The 23,622-nt window shown below is 37.0% G+C and overlaps 1 protein-coding gene across 1 annotated transcript in view; it reads left to right on the forward strand.

Annotated features, from left to right (window-relative positions):
* SLC1A1 (solute carrier family 1 member 1) overlaps nt 1-22,900 on the forward strand; it is a 48,911-nt gene extending 26,011 nt beyond the window's left edge. Inside the window, exons 3-12 of the mRNA XM_064405118.1 lie at nt 2,732-2,824; nt 4,389-4,503; nt 6,302-6,344; nt 8,033-8,140; nt 9,476-9,660; nt 11,624-11,731; nt 16,462-16,584; nt 17,111-17,305; nt 17,808-17,942; nt 20,756-22,900. Coding sequence (XP_064261188.1) covers nt 2,732-2,824; nt 4,389-4,503; nt 6,302-6,344; nt 8,033-8,140; nt 9,476-9,660; nt 11,624-11,731; nt 16,462-16,584; nt 17,111-17,305; nt 17,808-17,942; nt 20,756-21,002 — 1,352 coding nt within the window. The 3' untranslated portion in view covers nt 21,003-22,900. The remainder of the gene's footprint in view (nt 1-2,731; nt 2,825-4,388; nt 4,504-6,301; nt 6,345-8,032; nt 8,141-9,475; nt 9,661-11,623; nt 11,732-16,461; nt 16,585-17,110; nt 17,306-17,807; nt 17,943-20,755) is intronic.
* The last annotated feature ends 722 nt before the right edge of the window (nt 22,901-23,622 follow it).

Here is a 23,622-nt window from a genome sequence, read left to right on the forward strand (position 1 = left end):
TTATTATATGTCATATTTTCTTATGTGTAACAAGCTAACATAAAAAAAAAGGAACTTAGCAGTATACATGACCCAGTGCAGACCTGTGTCTCTGGCTCCTTTAGTGAATGCTATTTCAGTCCCTAAATGGAAACATCATTCTGAATGCCAGTTTCAGAGTACAGCAGCTTTCAAAAAACGCAAACCCCACACCTATCATCCCCAGACTATAGTTGTGTTTGTTCACCATGTCTGTCTGAATTGTTTGTGTGGTTTTATGGTTACCAGCAAAGCAGCATCAACATGACAATGGAAGGACGGGCTGGATTCTAGCACAGCTTGCTTACTAAAAGGATCATTACCCAGTTTAAAAAGGCAGGGGTAAAGTTTACCCTTTATTATACCTCTGTAACTTTACTGAGCCTAACAGTTTGCAGAGGGATTTCATTTGGAGCCAGAAGAATTCCTGTCACAGGAATCTCCTTTCATATTTACTGCAGGATCTTTATAACTGACTACTGCAGGGAAGTAACCTTGCATGATTACTAGGCTCTTGACTAAGTAAACAAGTGTGTCAGGCAAAAAAAAAAAAAAAAGGCACAAGTTTATAATAAAATTCCACTATTTCCAAGTTTGTTTTTTTTTTTTTTTACTTTCCATTAAAAGATACAGAATGGTGGCAATACCTGTTTGCTCTCTTTCAAAAACATGTGAATTGTTCCAAGTTAATTTCTCAGGTACAGAAGTTTCAACATTGACAGCCTTTGAAAATAGGCTTGTTCATAGAAAGCATTATTTGTTATTATTGGTGTGAATTGACACGATCAGATAGCCAAGGGAACCACCAAGTGACAGCCGAAATGCAAAGAGTAGATTTATTTCATTACCTCACAGCAGTGCCGGGTGGCCGAGCCCCGGGGAGACAGCTCCTTAGGCTTGGCTCATCCCAGCGGCCGGTGCGGGGGAAGTGCTTGCAGCCTGGCTCGCTGTAACAGAAGGCTTACTGCATGTCTCTGGGAGCGTTATCTCTCCCTAGGAATTCCACTTCTCAAAACAGGCACTGGCTGAACAACACAAGGCATAATAAATGGAGTTTTCCCGCAATGACATTTTTAGCATTCCTAGCTGCAAGGTCACTTTGGTCTACACTATCCCGCCTCCTCCCCAAATTTTCCAGTTTTACCCGTTTCCTCCCAAAACTATCCATTCTCAGGAGTTCTTGCTGTCACGATTTCCACAGCTGAGCCCACAGCAATGGAAAAGTCCTCCTTTCTGCCTTTTTCCCCCCCAGTTCCCAAGCTGAGAAATAGAAATCAAGGCCCAGATTCTCTGTTCATTCTGTTATTCATGCCTCAAACAATACCCTTACTGCTGGCAATTTCCTGTAATGGCTGTGGCATTGATCTTCTCTGCATTAATCTATTTTCCTTTGCAATATGAACAGTTCATTGATTATCCTTATTTGCTCTACAAGTGAGAGAATCTTTGCATTATGATTTCTGTATATATGTGTGGTTCTTCTGTACTCAGTCCTATGATACACTAGGCCATGGATGACCCCAAGATAATCAGATTATTAAATAAAATAACCTTCATTCTTCCCTCTGAGTATTGTTTGCATTTTGAATAACAATTAACAGAACTAGTAAGACATTATCTGAGTACTCTAGGCACAAGTTGTCTGTTAATATACCTTCTGAATGAGACATCAACACATGGTTAAACTGTGCTTGCTAAGATCCTTTTTGAGCTCAAAGATCAGTAAGTTACATGTACGTCAGATCTCTTGATGTTTCTTCCTTCACTTTTGAAGGAAGTGATTTTTCCTTAAAAATCACACTTCTCTGAGGCTAAATATCCTCCTTGTGGTTTAGCTTTTGTATACAAAGGAATCCATCCAGTCTTTGATAAACTGACTCAATAAACATACAAATATTAATGGATCACAAATATATAATAAAGAGATAGCAGTGAATTATTAACTAATGTTGTTATAAACAGACAAGTTTTGCAGTCAAAATGCTCATTTTGCCCTAGTTACTGATTTTACACATACAACTTTTATAAATCTTTTAAACAATGAATAAATACTTCACAAGAAGTTTCATCAAGTATTGTTGCCAGAAGCTAAATTGATGTGAGTATAATACCTGTCTCAGCCCTTTCCTCCATTAGTAAATCTGCCGTCTCTTCTTGACAATGACATATACAGGTGGAAAAGTGTGGACCACCCAAACATCAGAAAAAGCTTCAAAAATTTAAAACCAATAAACCTGTTAATGAGGACAAACTGACCAGAAATGAGCCTTTGAGCCACCTGGGATAGCAGGCCTGAGAAACTCCCTTCACACGGCTTTTAGCTTTAAAGCCAAAATGTTACAGATGTGGAACAAGTGAAGCGATGAATTAAGTGAATAAGGAAATAAATTGTGACATACTCTTATAAACCAAAGTTTAATTAATCACAAACATCAGAATCAAGAAAACTCAATTGTCTTTGTCCTAGAAAAAAGCGGGGGGGGGGGGGGGGGGGGCAGGGGAGGCAGAGAAAGGAAAACAGATTTTTGCAAAGAATCAGAAGCAAATATGTTGGTCAGCTACAGATATTTTCCACAAGTGCAAATGTCAATTAAATATTTAGAAACATCTTGAATAAGGAAAAGTTTTCTGCATAGTACTTCTCTCTACAAAAATGACAACATTCTTATATGACTGGTTTTTATTGTTTTGTTTCTGTGGCTGTTTTTTGCAGGTGTTGCTGCTTTGGATTCCAATATTTCTGGGAAGATTGGTTTGCGAGCAGTTGTATATTATTTCTGCACAACTGTCATTGCTGTAATATTAGGTACTCTGTGATTCTTTAACTTTTCAAATCATCAGCATTGCCTAATTACAAATGTACTGCACTGTGACATTACTAATGTCCCAAGACAGGATGTGGAGATGAGATGGGGAATCATAGCAGACAACCTCACATTATCTGTAGTTAGATACAGAAAAGAGCTAGTCCTGCTGTCCATGGTTGGGCTGTGTTCACATCCAGTGTGAAGCTACAGGCAATTTCACCATATATTTCAGCTCAGGGAAGATTGGGAGCTGTCTGCTGAGGTAAAAAATGACCAGCAGTGAGAAAGCTGAATGAATGTCAAAGGCCAACCTTAAATACAAAGTGAATTTCCTCGATAGCAAAACTGATAGCCTGTTCCTGATTCTCAGATTGGAAAATATGTAGTGTGTCACACCTGAAAGAATGACAGAAAATACTGCTTCCTTTGTCATCTTGTTTGTTTCCTTAAAGCTTTTTTTCCCTCCTCTGTCACTGCCAGGCTCCAATCCTACATCTCTTGAAATTCTCATCTCCTCTTACAGGAAGTTCATTCCTGACAAGCAACATTGACATGTTCTATACTTGCTCTAAAGAAACATCCTCAAAACAAAACAAAACAATCTGTCTCATATGTCTGGGTAATTTCTGTGAATACATAAGAAGAAATATTATATAAAGACTAACATTAGTATGTATCTAACTTTGAAATTGTCTCAGCTTTGGGTGAGGTGTTAAACCAGACAATCTCCCAGAGTCCTTGCTATTCTAAGTTGTTCCATGGCGCTATGACATTACTTTTTTCATAATGCAGAGCTATGCAAATACAGTACTGCTTTTATTCATTAGAAAGACTTGTTCCTGCCTGTTGAAGGATCATCCAAACAGCTTTCTCCCTTCTTTCTCCGTTCACTGAAATTTACTAGTTTCATTTGCTTTGGCTTTCTTTGGACTTGTATAAGGAAAAAAACAAAAAGAGGAAAAAAAATTGGAGAATTTGGAGGATAACAATAGTAAAAATGCTTAAAATAAATGAAAAATTTGTCATTGATTTCAGTGTTTACAAGGTCAAATCTAGTATTTCTTAATCTACAATTCTTTATTTCTTTTTCTGAAGCCTTGTCTTACATAACTATATTGCTACCTAACTTTAATGAAACACCCTGTGACTCTGGGGTGCACACACTTGTATTCATATCTGAAAGCTAGTAAGAAGAGCTACATAAAGGAAAAGGGAAATAACAATGAAATATATTCACTCTGCAAAAGTTGCAGCACACTCATCTGAAGCCCAGCTATAGTAATTTACCTTCTTGGTGAGCAGTAGTGATGTAGTATGATACATACAATAGCAAAGTTAAAGTGATGAAGTCTAGGGGCAAGCCTGCAAGTAGCGCCTGTGCTAGAGGAACCCACATATTTAAGGACACTCCCTGCAGACTTTTCTGCACATACCAGCAGAAGCACCCAGGGAAAATGTTTATTGAGTTGAGTTCACAAAGAGTTTGGCTACACCAGATATACTGAGGAAGAATGCACCAATGCCTCTGCTTGCACTGTGAGCTCTCTGCTTCTCCTTCTGCAGGGATTATCCTTGTTGTGACCATTAAACCTGGAGTGACTCAAAGAGCAAGTGATATTGACAGAATGGGCAGTACCCCAGAAGTCAATACTGTTGATGCCTTGCTGGATCTGATCAGGTGAGATTTTATTTTTAGTTTCCATATCCCCTTTGCAGAAACAAACACAAATAAAGTTGTGATATGTAATACAATAAAATGCCTTCTGATACTGTTTGGATGAATAAGGGTAGTATTTCAACAAATAAGACATTTTAAAATTTACTCAGAGCAGCTTGTTTAAAAAAATCTCTTTACACCATAGACTTTGGCTAATAATACAGTGATGAAAAATCCCTCCTTCACAGAAATCGACATGCAAGATTTATCTATTACGAGGAAAAGATCCATAAAGGATTGGTGGACTACTGGTGGATTACTGGTTGGGAGCTTCTGTGTCATCCAGCATAGACAACCAGCTGAAATTGCAAAGCTGTGGTTCCCCTCCTTAAGGCAGCATGCAGAGTAGCAGATGCAGTATGCAAATATTTGCGGGGGTTCCACAGTCAAGACGTTTGCTGTATCACCAGTATCTAAGGCAACTGTATAATATGTCTTTCCCCATTAGCATCATGGACAGTAATAGATACTTTAAAGTGGTTAGAAGAAGAAAACCCCTAGACAAAGTCTGCAGGTTTTCAGAGCCACTGTGTATAAGGGATTTGAAGAAAAATAACACCAATAAAGGCTGCCTTTCCAATAGAGGCTAGAGGCTAGGTGGTACCTTCAAAAATATTTCTGTTGATTATCTTTTTCTTCTGGTATATTTAGTCTCTATTCTGGGTCACTACTTCAGCCCACCATTGTGTCTTTGTAGAATTTTTACTTAATCTGTCATGTAAGAATCAACTGCCACATATCTAGTAGTTTGGGGGTTTGCTATAGATTATAACTCAACTTCTTGCAAAGAAGTTGAAGACTGTAAATTAGCAGTTAAAAGATCTGAACTTCTCTTTTAAAGGAATTAGAATTGCCTAGATATTTATATTCAAAAATATATTCAAAAAAATAGATTTAGGATTCAAAACCAGACAGTCTCATAAAGATGAAGGAAAAACCCACACTTACACTAAGTGATTTTGCTTTTGAATAGATTTTGTTTTTAAAACTGGAAACCAAAGGGACGAGTTTGTGAAAGATCTTTAGGGGAAATTTAAAAACTTCTGCTTCAGTATATAAAATTCTTTTTCTGCACTGGATTGAATATTTACCAAATACCAAATTAGTGTTTTGTTTTTGAAATTAGTTGAATCTGAAATTGCCATTGGAAAGGAGTCACACAACTGCATTGCACTAAATCTCCTTATTTTTCAGTATGTAAAAATTGACCTTGACACTAGAATAACACAGGAGAATTTACAATTAACCAAGATTAACTTCTGAATTCAAAACTACAATAGAGCACACCAAATATCTTATTCTTATAGTACAGACTTTGTGTGAGTTTTTTTTGTTTTCTGCCTATATGTGATATATCCAATAAAGATGGTGTGTCCTGTATTCCTTATGCAAGTCAAGGAGATAATGTAGCAGGGATAAAATACACTGGGTTTAGTAGCTTACTAATAGAAATGCCAAACACTAAAAAATAAGCCCAAAAGTTCAACAAGTGCAAGCAGGAAAACAGTAATTTTAAAATGGGACTTTTAAACCCTTAATTTCTTTCGGAAAAAAAATGATCTATCTATCTATCTATCTATCTATCTATCTATCTATCTGTCTGTATCTGGTGATGCTAAATATATTCCTTTCTGCTAAAAGAAACAAAAAGAAACAAAACATGATCTGTTTTTAAGCATCAAATTTTATCATTTTGTTTATACAAACAACTTTTCCTTAGTATGCTGTAGTATTGAAATGCTTCTATGCTTGTTAACAGGAATATGTTCCCAGAAAACCTTGTTCAGGCCTGTTTCCAACAGGTAAGTTTGAACATCCCTCTTTATTTCTGTAGTTTTCACTGTTAACCACAAATTGTTTTCTTATGTCGCAAAAAAGTTGTCAGGCAAGACTTATTTCTGAGAAGTCCAGGAATATCTTCCATCTCCTTTAAAAAGGTGGGGATTTAAGACATCTTGTTTCCATTTCCTTTATGATAAACATTCTGCTATCAGCTATTAAGTCCCAAAAAGACACTGTTTAAGAGCTGGATGCAGAAACCAAGCAGCATGTAAGATAAGATGTTTCCTTTTGGGACAGCAAGAGTTAGAAGAACCATCTTATGAGGATTAGTTTCCTTGTTCTTAAGATCCCTCTGTGCCTGATAAAGTTTGTGTAAGTTAGCCGTCACTCTGAAGTGTCTCACATCTAATATCCACTGCTAGACCAAATCCTTTGAAGAAAAAGGATGATAACTAGTTGTCTATTTGAGATATCTTTCAGGAAAAGTGAGTGTTGCAAGAAAAAAGAGGAAACTTCTGTCTATATATTAGACTTATCAGTTAACCCTCCCCAGAAATTTATATCAGATATGCTGCTGTGTACAACTCGCTTTATAAAACTTCTCCATGCAGTTTTTGTCATCATTACTGGCCACCCCACACTAAGCGTACAGGCAGGCTCTTTCAGAAATCCTTGACAGAATGATGATGGCACTAAACTGTAGTTACTATTAAAGTCTTGTTTTCTTAATGGATTATAATTGTATAGCACAGAACTTACAATCAGAATAGCACAGGATTTCTATGAGCAGAATCAGTGTAGAACAGTTTTATATAGCACCATTTAACTTGTTTTCTAATCACCTGGATCCACTGCATATTTGGTCACATCTGAATACTTCATTTGCTGTATCAATATAACAACCATAATCTAGGCTTGAAAAACATATAAAAGAATGCAGGTTGGTCACTCGTTCCTCAGAGGAAGCAGACCATGATGGAGGCATCCCTGACCACCAGCTCTCACTGTCCTGCAGCAGTTTTGGTCCAACTTACTCACTAGGACTTGGACCTGCTTGGTTTTATGGACAGTATACTTGCTGCTGTTACACTTGCCTATTTTGTGACTGCATCATCAACACTACTCATCTGGCTGGGTGCCTGGAACATTAAAGACAAATAAGGAGAGGAGTAGTCAGCCTAGTGCCAGGAATCTGGAGGCTAGAAGGGAGCAGAAGAGTAAGTCTGTTCAGTTTGTCTGCTTGGTGCACAGGACCTTGAAGACCTGGCAACAAGGAGAAAGGGAAATATGTAACCCATTTGACCACTAAGAGTAGCTGTTTGCCTAGCATAGTGGCATTAGTTATGCTGACCACACCACCAAGGACCTCTCTTGGCATGGCTGTCAGCAATTCTCTGCAAACTGTTTGTTCCAGCAAAAATTCTTGCCATTTTCAGGAGCTCTAGCTCATGCTCCGCAAGACTGCAGCACATCCATGGGGTATCCAAGATCCTGGGGAGCAGAATTCATAGCATATTACTTGTGAACCTCTTGTTTGATCTACAGCTTCTGAGGTACAGAGCCCTGACAACTCACATGCATTGGGAAATAAAGTCTTTGTCTATGCTGGTTAATTTTTCTCTTATTTTGACTCGGTCTTTGTCTGTTCTCCAGTTTTCTCATTTTTCTAAATAAGTTCTTCTGGATTTTTTTAAAATAATTTTTCCAGTATAAAACCAAACGTGAAAAAGTTAAAACTACAACTACTGTGGATAAAAATAGCTCCGTGTTTCGAGAGGAACCCACTACAATGGCTATGACAGCAAAGGCTTCAGAGGTACGACCTTTTATCTTTTTATTCCTTCATAATATATGAAGTGGGAAGAAAGAACATAGACTAAATTTGGTTTAGTTCATGTGGTTAGTGATGAAGAAATGATTGGAAATAGCACACAGATGGATTTCAGCAAGAGCATAGATGTTAATTAGTAAATGCTTAGAGGTTCTTCCAGCAGGTTTAAGAACATCAGAGGATCCCATGAGTAATTGACCAGTCCAAAGAAAATAGATGAAGATTGATTACATTTATCTTCTTATGAATTATCAATTTTTGAGAAATTCAACACTCACGTGGAAAGACTAGATGTATATCACCATGAGAGGTTTGAGTAGCAATGACTGTAATTGTAAGCACTAAAAAAGAAAATTATAAAGTTATTAAAAAATTTTAAAAGTTGAAAATAATAATATATATTTTTAATGGAAAATAAAACAACATAAAGCATTTGTTAATTAATAGTTTTTACTCTGAAAAAAAGAATATAGAAACAAAAGTGAAAAAGAGATTCAAGAAGCCTTTCATTAGAGGTGTGGAAAGCTTATGGGTGTTATGGGTGTTAATGGTATATAAAGTCTAGACTTACCCTGGAGGAGAGGGAGAAAGGAATTCAATAGAATGTGAACACAAAAGTGTAAACAATACCAAATCAATATATATTTTATTATACTCCTTCCAAATTTCATCTCAAAGTAATAATAGCATGGGAGGATGAGCTATATGAAGAGACTTTAATTAAATCCTGAAACAGAAAGTAGTGAAGAATTGCACCCTTTCATTCATATGTTCATGCTGCATAGAAGAATGAATACCTCTTCAGTAGGATTTTTATGTTATGTGCACACAATTCTCCTATAAATTATGCAATTACACTGATGTCCCAGTAGTTAGGCAGTGGTGAATTTATCTTAGATCCAGATACAAAGTTGAGTTGCTCAGAAACAAATACAAGGATTCTACATCTGTGTTTCACTTTCCGTGGGGAGTAAATCTTGAGTGTAGAGGAGTAAATCTTGGAAGCATGACTGTGGATACTTAGACATTGCCATACCTCATGTCAGAAGTCTGCAGAAAGGACAACACAAATTAAGGGGTGCTTTACTCCCTGCTAAGGTTTGGTTAGATCCATGCGTGGCTTTAAAATACAAAGTGTTCAAGTTCAGTTTAGTGTATTCCTGAATTTGCCCACTTGGCAATTTCAGAAAGCCAATAGAGTGGCTGGGAAAGAACTTCATGTCTTTCAAAAAAATCTAAATGTGTTTTTGTTTTAGAACTCTTTAAAGTAAATTCATTATTTTCTGATAGTATTTTTTTTCTCTTCATTCCAATTTATAGAACAAAACCCAAGAATATAAAATTGTGGGGATGTATTCCAATGGCATCAATGCGCTGGGGTTGATTGTCTTTTGCCTTGTTTTTGGAGTGGTTATTGGGAAAATGGGAGAGAAAGGACAAGTGCTGATGGATTTCTTCAATGCACTGAATGAAGCTACAATGAGAATAGTTCAGATAATTATGTGGTAAGTTCAAGGATATACTGGCATTTCTCAACAACTTCTTTAAGTGGATTTTGTCACTGAAGATGTAAGAGCAGATTCAGACCTAATGTTTCCTTTTGCATAGTGCTTTACAGAAAGCAGCTTTCAAAGAAAGATTGGTAAAAAATTTCCTTTCTACAGATTTTGATCCTTTTGAGGAAACTGGAGACAGGGCTTCTTAATATATACTAAAGGAGCAGTCCTATTCATTCACAAGAAACCAGAGGTTTTTAGACATTCTTGCTAGATGTTTATTAGTGCACTAGTCATTTGAGGACTCTTTTAAGGATAAGCATTACTACTCATATGCCCTTCTGGGTCTTGAACGTTATTCCCTGACAGACATTATCTTCACAGGATGGCTGTATTGGATCTAAGCTCCTTTAGAAGTCCAAATTAATATGCAAGCCACAGCACAAAGAAAAATTCAAAATGGTATACAAAACACAACTTAGTATCATTTACCTCCTGGTAATAGGTTTTGTGAGACTACATTCTCATAATATTCTCAGACAAGAAAAACAAATTTAAAATACAGAAACTTATCTAATAGTGTTTGGTTGGACTTCACAGCTATTGTTAGAATTTTGTCTGTGCAAATCACAATTACAGGATTAATTACAAATACACACAATTCCTTCTAGAGTTTGATCCTATATGCAGAGTGCTTTGTACCACTTACTACAATACTGTGCTTATGTGCATGTTTCATACCAGTACCACGTCAGATCTGACTCTTCCATGGGTTTTTCTTACATCCTAGCACACTGAGATGTCTGTAAAACAGCAAATCTGTCCAGGGTTTGCACAGTTCTTGCTTCCTTAAGGAGAGGTAAATTAATTTCTGCAACTGCTCCAGTGCCAAGCACCTAGTTTAGTCCCAGGCTAAGTTAAAGCCCTGTGAGATAGGCTGCCTCACTCTGCAGAAAATTACCAACAACAAGACTCAGCACATGCTATACAGGAATTTACTTATAAATTGATTATCCATTTTCTTGCATGTGCCAGAAGCTGTGGCTACAGGCTTCCTGAGTTTCTACAGATGTGGGAGCTGTTTTTTGAAACAAGGTAGAGTTTTCTGCTGAAAGTATGAGGAATTAGTACTGTTTTCATCAAGTTCAGTGCTTAGAGGAACTAGGTATCCCCGCTTTCTACAGGGGTAAGATACAATTTTGTTTATGAGATAGCACACACATATTTTATAAATGTATAATTTCTAATTTTAAATTGATACATTTTATATATTCACACATTTCTAGATTAGTTTGTACTGCTCAAAGCTCTGAAGTAATAACTTGTTTCTGTGACAGCCTGCTCTGTGAAACCTAAAAAAAATGCAGTGGAGCTAGTGCTAACATAATTCCTGATATTTCCCTTGAATTTTCTGCAGGCAGTAGCCTATGCAGCTGTTTAGATCCATTAGGCATGGCTTAGTGCAGGTTTACTTTATTCTGTGCAGGTGACACAGATATAGCCCCCAGTGCTGCACGGCAGCTCCTGTAACTGCAGGAGACATTTCCCATCAGTGTGATTATAGACTAGACAGACACTGGTCCCAACCCTGCAAACTTCCATCCCCAGGGAGCCTGTGGCTGTACATGAACATTTCCTGTAACAGGGTATATGCCCATACCCCTTCCCAGCTTCTGTGTATTCTGTGTATTCTGTGACACCAAGTTATACAATACTAGCTAGACTACATGTAGAGTTACATTTACTTTTATTTTCCAGTCTTTTTTCATCACCTCTATTGTAACCTTGCTGCAAATGAATAAAGTCCAATGTATAATATAATTTAAGAAAAAAAATCTGTTGTTGTGAAATAGGATATCAAAACATATTTTTTATCTATTTAAAAAAATTACTCTGGGAGAGAAATTATTTAATGGTGAGCATGCAGTATTTCTGAGAATTCATTTTTGATAGTTTTATTTTTGCTTTCTAGGTATATGCCTATTGGTATCGTGTTTTTAATTGCTGGGAAGATAATAGAAGTTGAGGACTGGGAAATCTTTCGTAAATTGGGTCTTTATATGGCTACAGTAATAAGTGGGTATGTCATTTCTTAAAGATGTATGTGGTTTTGGAGCTCAGTTGATTATCACTCAATTATCCACCATATCCAGTCTTCTAGATCAGAGAAAAAAATTCTCATCAGTGAAAATTATGTGACAATATGTGAGAATGGTTTGAATCCATGTTTTGCTGGATATATGTTCTGTTTTAAAAAGTCACTGCCTTGCATTCTAAAAAAACCCAAATCCCAAAAGCAAATTCCTTTCTTGTATTCACTGTTTTATCTCCACAGCTTGTGCTGAAGAAAATATTGTTGTATTAAAGGTGAGGTTATGAATTATGGCTTATTGGGGCTTGCCAGCCTATCAAATATATACAAATATGTGGATTATGTTGGGAACCTCCATGGAATTTTTTGGGCCCAAGGTGTTGCAGCACAGACCAGGCTCCCTGCTGAATACAGATGCAGAGCAGTGCACAATAAAGGATGCCAAAGAGACTGATCACTTCCCTCCCCAGTACTGAGCAGACTGCTGACATTAAGAGAAGCCGTGGGGGCTGCACTGTTTGCTAGTTCCTCCTTCAAGATTAGGGTAGATGGTGAGGCTGCAAAAAGAGAAGTTGCAATCTGAATAATACAGCCAAGCATCAGAACTTTTTTCCTATTCTTTTTCCTTAGCAGTTGTCTATGTAGAACAGTCTGGGTGGAGGAGGTTACACCTGCACAATGTGGAGCCTTTCAGCAGTGGAACTTTAGAATAACTTAACTGCTCCAAATGATAGGTTATAATACCAGGTTATTATAGATCTCTGAAGACTATCCTACAAATGACTCTTTTGTCAGATAAATGGATATTACAGTCCCAATAAGATAAATGTGCTTAAATTTCAATTTCCAATTCAGTGAAGCATAGCCTTCTGGGCAGTCTTGGTCCATTACCTTAGCATCCACTCCTATAATTCCTTCAGTATACTAAGGATTTATATGTGTTTTGTGTAGAGGCTAGGTCCAAAGTTGTTCAAGAGTTTCTTTCCCCACACTTTATGCATTTGCATGCTATTCTTTAAATGTCATTCACACATTTTCTGACAGCCAAGCAAAGAGAATGGCAATATCTTAGTCTTAAATGCAAACTGCTTTATAAATAGTCAAGAAGGATCTCTGGGGTTTTTGCATTAATCTCTGCTAGATAAGCACATTTATTTCAAGGTTGTTGTTTTGTTTTATTCATAAGCCAGTACGTTTGGACTAGCTGTTTGAAAATCAGAGATAAGATTTCTTACTAAATAAGAGTTACTGCTCCAGAAATAGCACTGATTCATGACTTTTTCAAAATGTTACAGAGATGAGTGCAAGTTATGTTTATCTAATGCATTGTGCAGGTTTTTTTGAGTATTTGTTTGCACAGGTCAGATTTTTACAGGTTTCAAAAGCTGATATTTACCAAGAGATGGTAAATCAAGACTAATAGTTTCTATATGAATTATAAATGACACCCCATCCACAAGCTAGATAGAATCATTGACAGAATGAAGTGTATTACTTCTGCAGGTTTTCTATGTCATTAACTCCAGTTAATTCAGAGGAGGAATATATTGAATGGCTTACTACTGCCTTTTGACTTCAGTTTTACATCAGATAGCAAGTTTTAGTTTTAGATGTGATAGACAGCAACTTTTATAACTATTTACCTATCGGTTACTGGTTACAGGTTACTATTTGTACTTTGACAAGGCAAATCTTCCTTATGATGTGTGTGAAGACACAGTGCCTTCTCCAAAGCACTTTGAATGCAAAGTAAACTGCCACTGCATAGCCTCCTGTTTAACTGATAAACATTAGTTTGACAGGCATAACAATTTTAAGCAGATCCCCAGGTGCCATCAAAAACATTAGCGAGCACATTTGCATCCTTGGAGAGAAAAAGTCTGTTCCTCCAAATATGACCATTTTCCCTGATGGGTGCTCAGGTAGATCTCTGCAGCATTTCTGCCTCCTGCAGAGCAGCCTCCCATGAGTGCTGCTCAAGGTGTTGTGGATAAGGATAACAGCAGCGTATTCTCTGCAAAACTGACCATCAGGGAGGGCATGTTATAATCAGATCACAGGAGCAGATATGGACACACACACACAAAGCTACAGGCTGCAGGGAAAAGGTGCTTGTTCTACATTTTTCAGCCTGTTGTGCATTTTTCAGCCTTTTTTCTTACCTCTCAGGAAAAAGGAGATATGTTGCTCTTTGTTTGGGTTTCTTAAAAACTGCTGTTCCCACCATCATTTTGGTTTTCATTCTTACGTGTCTGACCCTGTCTGCAGTGTATTCTGTTCACTGGTGTCTTCTGTAACTGCTTATCATCCTCTCTTTAAGCTTGAACCTGAAAATAACAGGTTATCTTAAACATTTCTTGTGTTCCTTATGAAGATAATTGTCTCAGCTTTATTTCCTTTAACCTCCCTAACCAGCTCACCTTCTTATTTATGATCTTATAAATAACTTAATTATTTATGATCTTTCATAGCCTCAGCCCTACCAGGACTCATCCACCATTGTCTGCAGCTCATCTCAGTCTCTATGTCTCATTCAGGTCACCATGAGGGAACAGACTTCCCCCAGTGTCTGTGGTGCAATTTGCCACTAAGTATCTCAAGTCTCTCACAATTAATGGTTGCGGAGTCAGAATGAGGACATATTAGAAGTTACAGGACAGGAAAGTCAAAGTGGAGACATAATTTAAGTGCTAGAGGGAACTCAGGCTGAAATGGGAAAAAAAAAAAAAGCAGCAAGTAGACTCTCCTTGCCTGTGCCTTTGTCTCTTCTGAAAGCAGCAAGGCAGCTACATCCCTGTAATAGATATGGAATGGCAGCTTGGAACTCTGAGGGACATGATTCTTCCTAACTTAAAAATGAATGCTATTAGACTTTCTATTTTCAATTACTGATTTTGATTTTGGTATAAAAAATTCTGCTCCTTCCTGATAACTGCATTTTATGGACCAAAATAAGTATTACTTAAAATTTGTTTCAGGAAAACCAGTAGTAGCTAAGCAGATACACAAAAATACTTTATTTTGAATAATGTCATGTTCATGCTGCTACTAAAAAGGTGCAGATCTAAATTTTTCAAATAGCTAAGTCAGTATGCTTTTAGACTTACACATACTTGAAATGCTTACTCTCATTAACATTTTATTAAGACAGCAAATGGCACCCATACCACTTTATTTTTTCCTATATTCAGTTTGTTCTCAGACATGTTACAAACCTAGCAATTTATACAATGATGTCTTGTGGTGGTGCATGTATAAATTGCTAGGTTTCTTTCTAGAGTTATTTATAAAATTTTGTCAAGACATGTTGCATGTGATTATTGACATTCCACTAAATATGTAATGTGATTCTACAATTCTATTATATGTTTCCATACAGAATGAAAACTTCAATGCCTGTTCCTTTTAAAAAGATAATTTTTCAAGGAAACAAATATGCAGGTCTTGTGGATGATTTTTGATGCCATGGTGGATTTCTGTACTGTGACTACTGGTCTCTTAATTGTCTGATTTTGGCAGAACAAAGAGTACCATGATTTGTTGCTATCTTTATCAACTGCTCTGAAATCATAAAGCATTATTACAACACAGGAATGTGCACATGAACATTTTGTGAGGACAGAATAAAAATTCAAGGTCACAGGTGACAACAGTTTTTGGGTTTATGTTTCCAGGCTATGTGATAATTTCTTTTCATGAAAAGCGGATGTTGCTATGGTTGCAACCTTTGAACATAGGGAATATTCATAGACCCTTCAAATACATTTTATTTCCAACGTACTTACAGCAGTCAGTTTACCTTTTATCTTAATGCCCACAAGCTCTGCATGCATGTGCATTCAGGATTACTGCACAAGTATTCAAAATTAATGCATGAGTTGAAGGATGATTTTGTCCCTAAGACCTATACAAATACCCAGGCAAATACATCGGAGCTGCTAAAGTCCGGAGAGCAAGTGGATCTTCTATGAATTGACTCACTTAATTTTAAAAATTAATAGTTTTAAAATACAATATCTCAGCATCTTACAATATTAAAAATGCTTAGACTACATATATCTCATTTAAACAGTCTCAAATACTTCACCAAATTTTAATTGTAGACCTGAACTGGAAAACCAGTTTTCCATAGAGCAGATGTGGATTTTTCTAAGGGTCCATATTTGAAGTTTCTGCAGAAAGATGTGCATTTCAGCTGTCTCTGACTGGAAAGCATATTTTCCTTTATTTCTAAAGCATGTTCTGTAATAAGGGCAGACAAACTGAGAATAATAATTTGATTTGGTTTTCTGATTTGTCTCTGGTTTGCACTGTAAGGATTTGGGAGAAAAGTGAAGTGTTTTAGTATTATTTAAAATCACCCTCTGCACATCACCGTAAATATTATGTATTAGTTTTGGCTTCTCATTTTTATCAGTTTGAAATTTTTTCCAAGTCGTTTCTTGCTCAGCTTAGGAGAGACAAATCATATATGGTCTCTCTCTCCTTTCCAAAAGGAAGTGTAGAACAGCATTATTCTGCTTTTTATTAATGTGGCATTCTCTCTAAGTTTTGCACCTAGGTGTCACTAAAGTCACCTTTAGTGTTTCATAAGTATACTTGAGGACAGAGCTGGGTACCTATTATCACCATCTTAGTAAAGAAAGACAATGAGATGGATCTATTTGTTTAACTAGTTGATTTGTTTTTCTTTTTTTTTCTTTTTTTTTTTTCTGCAGACTTGCAATCCATTCCAGTATAGTTCTGCCGCTTATCTACTTAATAATAGTAAGGAAAAATCCTTTTCGGTTTGCCATGGGGATGGCTCAGGCACTTCTGACAGCCCTCATGATCTCTTCCAGGTAAACAAAAGAAACATCTTTTCTGTAATGTACCTAGTAGTAATTGCATAATCTGTGCTCTGATTTTATTGCTACTCTTTTAAAAGCCATGGTATCAACTGGACAGTTCTCAGTCCCTGAAGGCTGAAACACTGTTTTCATCATTATTTATGTCACACCCAAAGGGCTCTAGAGTGCCTTAGCCTTACACCAAACAAGGGTCTGCCTTTCCCTGGAGGAGGCAGTTCTTTGCCATTCAGTTCATTAGCTGCAGACTTGACAGCATTTAAGCTATTGAACATTTTTTGTGACTACATATACCATGGCAATTTACCATGTAATTTTAAGAACAACTAATACTTAGCTATTTCTTCCCGTTATTAGAAGGTGTAACAAAAGTTGCTTTGCTTTTTCATGGTGTAGCCTTCCTTCCTGCCTTAGATCTCCTTTTGAGTCATAAAGCAGATCATGCTCTGAGTAAAAGGAAACATAATAGAAATGGTGTGTTGGTGCCTTCACTTATTTTATGTGTTTCATTATGTGCCAGTTCAGCAACTTTGCCTGTCACCTTCCGCTGTGCAGAAGAAAAAAACTTGATTGACAAAAGAATCACAAGGTTTGTTCTTCCAGTTGGAGCTACCATCAACATGGATGGCACTGCTCTTTATGAAGCAGTAGCAGCCATATTTATTGCACAGCTGAATGACTTAGAACTGGATATTGGCCAAATAGTTACCATTAGGTAAGTCTAAAGATATCATATGCGTTTTGTGGGAAGTGAGCTTTTTTGTGAATGTTACATTAACTTTGGATACTCCATTGGAAAGTTTAAACTATCATTCACAGCACAAGAAATAACAAATATTCTCACTTCTTGACCAAAGGCCTAGCCAGTGCAACCTGATGGGGAGGTAGTATGGATCAGGATATGCAGCTGGTATACAGCAGTGTTATGAAAATTGCTGTTATTCTTCCCTGCAAACACTCACAACCCTTTCTCAGCTTCTACTTTTGATCCATCCAGTTTGCTTGTTAGACATGTGTTGCCTGTTATTCTGCAGTGTAACCATAAGAGTACAACTATACTCTTGATACCAGATTTTGAGTAAATACTATTCAAGAGGAAAACTGAAACATTTAGACTTCATTCTTGCAGTGAAATTAAACTATTTGTGCCAGAAAACAGAGTTTCTATGAGTAACATGTATTCTGAATGCCTTTTCTGTGTTTTATTTGGGATTTAGCGTCACAGCTACAGCAGCCAGCATCGGGGCTGCAGGAGTGCCCCAAGCCGGACTTGTTACCATGGTGATTGTGCTGAGTGCCATTGGCCTGCCTGCTGAGGATGTTACTCTGATCATTGCAGTTGACTGGCTTCTGTAAGTTTAAGGCACCTCATATTTAATTATTTTTCCTTTTTCATTTATTTATTATCTTTTTTTTTAATGTTTGCATAAGTTGCCTAGAAATGTGTGAATCTGAGAAAGAAAGCAATAAAATAATTTTGTTGCAGAAAATGGACAAAGATTATTCTTATGGCCAGGCTTGTTCAGAGTTGAATGCAGTAATGGCTTTGATTGTGAGAGAAGTCCTGCAGGGGATGGCAGGGAATAACCTCACATTCAGAGATGCTTTCTGCCTTAAAATAGTGGTCACAGCACTAACAAATGATGAGCATCATCTTCAAGACAGACAAGAAATGTCTCTAGAGTGTCAGAGATGCCACCACATTATGCTAAACACATACATCATTCATAAAAATCAAATGTAGCCACAAGCTGCAAAGCACATAATATCCATAAACTGGCAGTGGAGCACAACATGAACAAAGCAAAACTGACCTTGGATTCCACATACACACATATAGCAGATTGTACCCAGATCTGTGCTGCCAGCCCTACTTTGCTAGGGCTGTTCTTCACTGAGAACACTGGACCAGCCCCTGATCAACAAGCACACATCTAAATTTGGAAAGTGATTCTTATGCCCAATCCAAACCATATCAGAGCACTTCAAAACCTCTTGGTCACATCCATCTGCTCTTTCTGGAGAGAAGCCTTTTCACCAGAAATCTTTTCTGTTCAAGTTACATCAGTGTGCTTCTGTGCCACTTTTGCAAAGGCCCAAAGAATCACAGAGTGTATTCTGAAGGTCAGAAGACTATCAATACTCAGTTTTGTCCCACGATATATACAGTAACAGGATTCACAAGTTAACAAATATCACTTCAGTTCTTTTGCCTCCTAAACTATGTGAGCTTTAGTGTTCAGCCCAAGGTCTTTTTCACCTGTAGTTTGCAGGGATGACATTTCACTGGTATCAGTCCAGTGATTTTAATAATTTCATAATATTTGCGTGTCTTCTTTAGGTTTACTTACACTCAAAATAAATGCCTTGCTGTTCCTCCTCTGGCCTTTCAAATAATTTTATTGAAGGATTTCTGCCAGCAACCTATGTAATGCCAGTCTCCAGGAAATCAGAGCTGTTGTATGGATGCAAGAATCAATTCAATTTATGTATAAGCATAATTTCTCCAAAGGAACCAGTTCCATTCACAAGTACATTCTCCCAGTCAGCTGTCGGCAACAGGGTCTAATAGTTTGTTTGCTGTGCTCCACAGTAATTTTGTTTTCTCCAGCTCTGTTCTATTCCTAGTGGGCATTTAATGTTTTTAAGGATAGTGCAGATTAGTACAAACCACTGGCTCAGAGCAGGTATCTAAAAAGTCTAAGAACAGCAAAAACATATAATGGTTCCTTTTTTCCAAAGTATTTGCCCAGCCTCCTGCAAATTGCAGAGCAGAGAGTTCCTGAGTTAGAAGTGATTTTTGTCTTCTTCTTCTTCTATGAATGCCTCATTGCTTTGGGACCCAAGTTTCCACAAGTCCTAGGGAGATGAATTCCACATCCTAATGATGCAGAGATATAATTGAATTTTCTTTGTTTTCATCTACACACTAATAATTTCATTTGATGTCCTCTACTTACCTTATGGGAGTGAGAGAGAAAGATATATATAATAATAATACCCTATTTCTCAGAGCGATCATGACTTTATGGATCTGAATTTTACTCCACTTTAGAAGTCCATGGCTTTTGTGGATGAGTACCTGGAAGGTACTTTTTCCACCATGAAACATGCAAATAAAGATGTTTCTGGTTCTAAACAAGGCATTTTTCAGACTAAGATGTGTTTTGCTGTGTAAATTAAATTAAATAGAGTAGTGCTTTATAACAGATGAGTTTCCAGTGCTGTTTATTTCCTCACTTGTCACACTGATCCTATTAGAATCTTTACTATTCTCTCTTCCTTTCCCTACAATATATTTTTGTTGCGCATGGAAAACTTTTTTAGCACTAGAATTAGCAGTTGGAGAAGTATTGCAAAATACTGTAAATATATGCACCTCAATGTCTCTGCACAGCAAGAGAAACTTGTTCTGCCATAGAGCCTTTGTAGTGCTATGTAGCTGAAAAGAAAAACAGGAAAGCATAGCCTTCCACTCTTCATACCATACTTACATGTTGATTTTCAAACTTTGTTATGTTGCAAGGGTTTGTTGTTCCTGTGTCAAGTAGCAGCAGGTTTTTCATGTCACATTTCTGTCTGGAGAAAAATCCACAGTGCAGGAGTATCATATTCCTTTAAGTGACTTTTTTAGTAAAGGTTTGTCCTTCAGCCCTTTTTAATAAGGAGAAGATAGCAGAAGACAGGCCTTTCCCTTTTCCAGGTTTGGGCCAGAATACTGGACATACTGGGCTAGGTGCTCTTCTGGTGAGGACATGACTGTTAGAATGACAAAAGGCACAATGCAGACACTGCTGCTGCACTCTACAGTCTATCATTACAAAAGGGAACCAGCTTTGTAGTATACTTCAGGGGCCTGAGAGGTGATCCTTCCAACCTTTTGTAAGGCTATGCCATAGCAGTGGAATTGCTGCTCTAACAGACAAGTGACATGCAGTTTTGCATGTCCTATAATAATTTCTCATTAAAATTACTCCAGTCTTCTTCAAATACCTGTGGGTAAAATTCTGATTCTTGTTTTAAAAGACTATTTTCTTTTAATTGAATAATTACCTAAATGTGCACTGGGAAGAAAACAGTGCTGCATGAGCTAGAGTACCTTACTTTTACTAAAAAAAATTTCTAAACAACTAATGGTTTGTCTGTCAACTTTTTTGTTCCATAGGGATCGATTCAGAACAATGGTGAATGTCTTGGGAGACGCCTTTGGTACGGGAATAGTGGAGAAGCTCTCAAAAAAGGAGCTGGAGCAGATGGATGTCACCTCTGAAGTCAACATAGTCAATCCTTTTGCCTTGGAAACAGGAATACTTGATAATGATGAAACACAGGCCAAGAAATCTTACATCAATGGAGGCTTTGCTATAGATAAATCTGATACCATATCCTTCACACAAACATCCCAGTTCTAAAGCCAGTAGCTTTCAGATAAAACAGGAGCACTAAGGGACATGGCCATATGCAATATCTCAAAAAGCTTAAAGGAAACTGAGAATTAATTACATCTCACTTACATCTGATTTACCACACAGACTCTGATTCTCCTTACCATGCCCCTTCTCATCATCTCTCTCAACAGTATGAACTCACTATTGTTAGTCCTTACTGATAGGCTGAAAAAAAGACAGTTGTAAAATACTTTTTTTTTTAAGAATATATACTATTCCTGAGGCTGTGAAATGCCTCTCTGAAATCAGCATGCTCATAAATGGGTCATTAGCTGGGACAGCCAAATGTGTTTTACTCAGGATTAGCAAAGCATTTTACACATCACCATATCACAAAGTACCTGTATGAAATCCCTTTTTACATCCTTGCCTTCTAAACAGGTTGCACAGTACTTGACAACTCCTGTAACTTGATCATTTGCCAAAATACTAATTTCTGCAGCTGAGGGGATACTACTTGCATGATTCAGGAATAAACAGACCAGAAGGGCCTTGAAATAAGTACATTGTACTGTGAATAGGGTTTAGTTTTTATTCAATTGTGAAATAATTAGTCACTGAAAGAGGTCCAGTATTTATGTAGCTAAGTTTCCTCATACCTTTCACAGGTTTCCTCATACCTGTGAATGCAGGCCACTGGTATTGGCCTCCAGATGTGAAATAAATTGCTCTGACTTGCTCTTCTGGCATTTGAAGAGTTTTTGTAAAATGATACTTTCCTATTTAGGTCAACTTTGATGGCCTCCTCGTACATTTCCTTCAGAAACAGAAATCCATTTTCTGTTGTCCATTTATGATTTTAACAAAATATTAGTCAGCCCAAGAGTAAGAAGAGGTCATGGAGACAAAAGTGCAGAGTGCAAATGCTAAATGTTTCTTCCTTGCAATAAAAACAGATAGACATATATATAAATACATATATCAAGAATATAGGAACAAGACCTTTCTCATAGAAAGAAGCCACTTTCACTAAACTTCTTACACAGACTGGTTGGGTTTTTTTGGCTCTTTGGTTTAGTTTGTCAATTGAACATGCAAGTTTATAGCTGCAACACCACTACAGTGCCAACCTGTCAGCTAAACTGTATCTTATGAACCATTTCTGGACCTAGAAAATCATGTCCTCAGGTGGCTTGCTGTAAGATAAGAAGTACCGAGAACTTCCTCATTAAAAACCTCCATTTTCTATAACATTTTATACAAGATTTCCATGGTGCAAAAATCACTCTTTCAAGGGAGGAGTTGCTGTAACAATTTTTTTTTTCTGCCTTGCACATTGAAGTAGTTAGCCATTTTATATATAAATTAAAATGAAATCAATATACAATTATTTCTTTGTGAATAAGCTTGTGGTAAGCATAAAATCACATTCATTTGCTAATAAAATCCCTCCAAGTACCTGCAGTGTTATATACTCGATTCAATCCTACACTTTTGTATTTAGACAGACCAGAAGTGTGCCAAAGAGAACTGATTAAGAAGAAAATATTTACTGTAGATTTTGATAAATTGCACCTTAAATTAATGAGACATAATACTGTATTTAAATTTAACATCATAAACTATATGAAAACATTAATCTAAGTATTGGTAAATTTATACAATATAAAGAAAATATACAGATTGAGTAAATCAGTCTTTTACCTTTGCAGAAATAGTACGAGACAGTCTCTATTTGTGCAGCTTTGCTTATGGGAGGAAAAAGTCTACCATTTTCCATGACTAGCCTATAATCTATGCCTTGTCTTTAACCAGCTTTTTAAGTCACCCTTTTATGATCACCTTATTATGTAGTCACCCTGTTAATGATGTACTGTGAAAAGTGTTCCTAATGTGTTACAAATAAATAATTTCTCTCTTTACTCTTGTTTTAGCCTACTACCGTCTCCTTAAGAGTTCCTTCATCTATAACAAGAAAATCAAAGCCCGTAAAATTCAGGATTTATGTTATTGTCTCTAGTGATTTAGCTGTAGTTTTGGCAAGAATTACTCTCTTCCTCCAATAAAACAGATGCTTAAGAGCAGAGTGCTGAGATTGCAAGAAACCCCTCTAACTACACATGATGACCTGGATTTGGACTATGCTATTATTAAACACACACTAAGCAGGTGATTGTTTACCTATAACTTATTTAACTGCTCAGATTCAACTGAGCAGGTTTGATGGTACTACATCTACAACCAAGACACCAAAGCATATGCTGAAGATCCTCTTAAGTCCAAGGATGCTTTTCTTGACACAGTATTGCAAGGGTGTACCATCTATATATGTGGAAACACCCTGCTTGAGCAACATCTCCTCTTTTCCATAGTCTCCTGGTCTGGAAGATTTGGAGAGTGGTGAAGAATCACTGTTAGAAAGGCATCTGCAGATTTTGGCTCTTTACACCATGTTGTTATGTTCTTGTAGGGGTTTTGGGGCTGCAGAAGTTTATCACAGGATTGGACTCTGCATTTTGAATAGTGTTTGTGACTTTAATTTAATTTGACCTGGAGGACCAGGTTACCCACACACCCATCCTTGCTGAAATACTCAGGGACTTTTAGTTGACTCTTAACTCTGAACAAAGAAAGCACTTGCACA

The sequence above is a fragment of the Passer domesticus genome, chromosome Z, assembly GCF_036417665.1.
Source record: "Passer domesticus isolate bPasDom1 chromosome Z, bPasDom1.hap1, whole genome shotgun sequence".
In the NCBI taxonomy this organism is placed as follows: Eukaryota; Metazoa; Chordata; class Aves; order Passeriformes; family Passeridae; genus Passer; species Passer domesticus.